A 3,673-nucleotide genomic window follows, 5' to 3' on the forward strand; every position below is an offset into this window, starting at 1 on the left:
TTTTTCTTTTTCCGTTTATTTCACCCAAGAAGTATTATTTGAAAATTGACTATTTTCAATGATTCATAGTTGACACAAATTAAAATCGCATCTATCACATATATAAAATAGTCAAACCTTATTAATACAAGCACTGTAATCAATTGAACTATCAAAATACTAGTAAATTTGATAACCATTGAATTTGAATTGAAATTCCCTATATTTGGTAAAAACATTTAATATTATAAATTCAAATTAAATTATAATAGAATTCAAACCATTTTGTTTTTATAATTTTTAATTCAACTTTTTTTCTTTTTTTTTTACTCAAAATTGTAAATCCTATGTTTTTTTAAAGAAAAATATATTATTATTTTATTATTTGTAACACAATTAACGTTTTAAATTTGATATTTTATTTTAATTTAGAAAGTTAAAATATTGAACCGATATTTTTTTTTTTAAAAATTTAATAAGTTAACTTTTCGAACTAATACATATTTTTAATTTAGGAAGTTAAACGTAGAACCAATATATATATTTTTTTAATTTAAGAAGTTAATATGACAAATCGATATATTTTTTAATTTAGTAAATTAACATGTCGATAAATTAACATGTTGATACAATATTTTTTTCTTAGAATTGACCTCTAAACAAAAACTCTTAATTCTGAGTTATCCTACTAAATTGTGCCAAACAAATATTTTAATAATATAGATAATGTATATTCAAATTGTTTTTATTGTTAAACAAGATAAATTATAATTTTATAATTAAAAAAAAATTAAAATTTAATGTCAATTCTTACCTGGAATTAGAATTCCAATAAGAATGTTAATTCAAGTGCCATTGTCAATTTCAATACAAACAAACTAGTCAAATAAATATTCAAATTGAAGTTCTGGAAAGAATATAGATGTAGTTGTTCAAAAATAATTCTTATTGTCTGCTTATAAATTCTATCCCAAATTAAGAGATCATCATCAATATTTTATTTTCAATAATGTGCAAAGGCTCAAAACAAAGATGTACACATTGTGAATTATAGGTTCAGGAGTAAGCATAGATCACTCATGATTACTAATATGCATGTAACAGATGAAACTTAATTATTTATTTTTCAACAAATCAATGAGAACATTGCATCTTAAAATTGTTTTCTTTGTCCCTGAATTCAAGTATATATAATCTAATGTCTGTTACTAACATAATTGAAAATAATGACATCACGATTCACATGCACATTTGATGCAAACGATTGCTTGTTGGCTGTTGCAAGATCTTAAACATAAACTATACTCTTATATTGATAAACACTGTGTTATTATTAACCCACTAGGTTGTTCAAAGTGTAAGATTAAGATTAAATATCACGAGTTAAATTTCTATAAAACAAAAAAAAAAAGGGACAAAAGTGTATATAACTTTATTTCCAAACAGTATATTGAAAATAAAATATAGTTTTGAATAACTACACGCGGATTTATGGGTGTATTGAGAAAAATTGTTAATTAACCCCCAATATGCTAACTTTAGTGGATGCTTTCAAAATTAAAAACCAATTTGGGAAACTTATTGAAATCATTTGATTTGAAGTGGCCATGGGTAAAAAAAGATTGGAGTTGTTGAACGCAAAGATAGACATCTACTAAATGACTAGCTCGTTCTTTGATGTTCCAAGCAAAACACCTACAAACTTTTTGATAATTTTCACTAGTACTTGCTACTTATAAGCATGATTGTAATAACTCTGACTTGATTCAGGTCATGAATTCAGAACTTGCTGCTCTTAAACAAAATAGCGAGTTTGGGTAATTGTCGTTGTATCTATAAAACTAATTGCTTACATGTATGTTCAATTGGCCAATAATCATTACTTATTTGGTAAGTGATATGATCATAGCATTACCTTGGTTCTTATATATGTTGATGATGCTCTCATTAATTATTGGTGATTCTATGTCTGAAATTACATATACCAAAACTTATATGTATCAATTCTAAATTTCCTATTAATGATTTGGTAATTGCCAAGTACTTCATTGTCCTTAAATGGGTCAACAAATGTTAAACATCCGTCATATGTTTAATGAGTCAAAATAACATAGTAAAAAAACAAATATTAAATGAGTAAAAATATATATTAAACGGTAGAAAAATAAGTCAAACGGTTAAAAAAAATTGTTAAACGGTGAAAATATATATTAATCTGATAATAAAAATTAAATAGGTTAAAAATAATGTAAAACAAGTTAAAGATTTAAAACATTAAAAATAGATATGGTTCCTTATTCGGGTCCGGGTCTGGGTCTAGGTCTAATCGGATACCCATAGATTCAGAATCGGTCAGTTCGGGTCACTCGTTACCCAGTTTTTCAGGGCAGATTCGGGTCGGGTCGTGGCGGTTCCGGTTCAGGTCCTTCAATATCTGAAATTTTGTCATGTCCACTTATTATAGGGAGAATAGACAAAATGCTTCAATACTTAGATGATCTCTTACAAGATATAGAGTATTATTTGAGATTAGAATATCTATACCATTTCAGATTTAACTCTGTTGCAACAATCAAGCTATAATTCATATCGATGAAAATAGATGGTCACTTAGTTCGGAATAAAAACAAAGAATGTTTCATTGACCTCAACACATTTGTGGAAGAATTAGATTGCCAATGTTTTCAAAAAAGCATAAAACACATGTCTAGAAGGCTAATGAAAGAAAGCATAAAAACACTTGTCTAGAAGATTTACTATATATGACATTTGAAAAGTGAACATGGTTTTGTAATTGATAACTTGAGTATGTTACTCTCCACACATACCACAAAGGATCGATATAACTTGTTTTATAGTCAATTAGAGTTGTGAGTGTCGTGCTAGCGTTCGACTTTCTCATTGGCTATAATATATAACGAAATCATCAATTTTCTTAAAAAAAAAAATTGAATGATTTTGAGTCTAAATATTGAATTTAACAAAGAACTTTAAACAAGCAAACAAATTACACAATTCATTATCACAAACTCCCCTTAAGCCCTATTTTCATGATCCCTCTTAGGCGAAAACCCGCCTCGTTTTAGACCCAATAATCGCTCTCGCCACCCGCCAACACCATTTCTTCTCGGTATAATCTTTGGCAAGACGTCTTGATTTTGTTCATCATCATCATCATTAACTAAAAGCTCATCTCTAAGAGTACTAGTACTCATCTTAGAACAACTCTCCTCCTTCAAAGGCATCAACTTTCCTTTACAAAAAACCTCATCAGCCGAAATCATCGAATACCCAGAAACCGAAAACTCAAAATCAGATGAAACTGGTGGCTCTCGATACCCACCCTCATTCTTGATCGGAACATTAATAAAGTCGGCTGAGAATGAGATCCTCGGAGCCATATTGTTTGAGCCACGGTGGTTTGTATTTATACTAGACATAGATCAATCTCAATGTTTTTAATTTCTTTGTTTGTGAAACATGATGGGTCGGGGTTATAAGTATTTATAGTAGACATGCTAGATTTGTTTTGTTATTGTCTGTTTGTTTAATTAAGAAAAAAGACAAATCTATAAGATTAAACAAACATATCATAAACGTATGACAGCCGTGCATATACCATAGATTCTAATGAGCCCATGGGAGATTGGAGAAGGCAAAATAATGATGATTCAGATTTCAGCTATCATAAAAT

General features: G+C 28.4%; 1 protein-coding gene across 1 annotated transcript; it reads right to left on the minus strand.

Moving 5' to 3' along the window:
• Window positions 1–3,014: 3,014 nt before the first annotated feature.
• On the minus strand, window positions 3,015–3,380 carry LOC124930391. Its single transcript, XM_047470740.1, has one exon. The coding sequence runs from the start codon at window positions 3,378–3,380 to the stop codon at window positions 3,015–3,017; it is 366 nt and encodes a 121-aa protein (XP_047326696.1).
• Window positions 3,381–3,673: the final 293 nt, after the last annotated feature.

This window comes from Impatiens glandulifera, chromosome 3 (genome assembly GCF_907164915.1).
Source record: "Impatiens glandulifera chromosome 3, dImpGla2.1, whole genome shotgun sequence".
In the NCBI taxonomy this organism is placed as follows: domain Eukaryota; kingdom Viridiplantae; phylum Streptophyta; class Magnoliopsida; order Ericales; family Balsaminaceae; genus Impatiens; species Impatiens glandulifera.

What these genes read in the sequence shown, in the direction of transcription:
- LOC124930391 (XM_047470740.1), bottom strand. Translation starts at nt 3,380, where the DNA reads ATGGCTCCGAGGATCTCATTCTCAGCCGACTTTATTAATGTTCCGATC.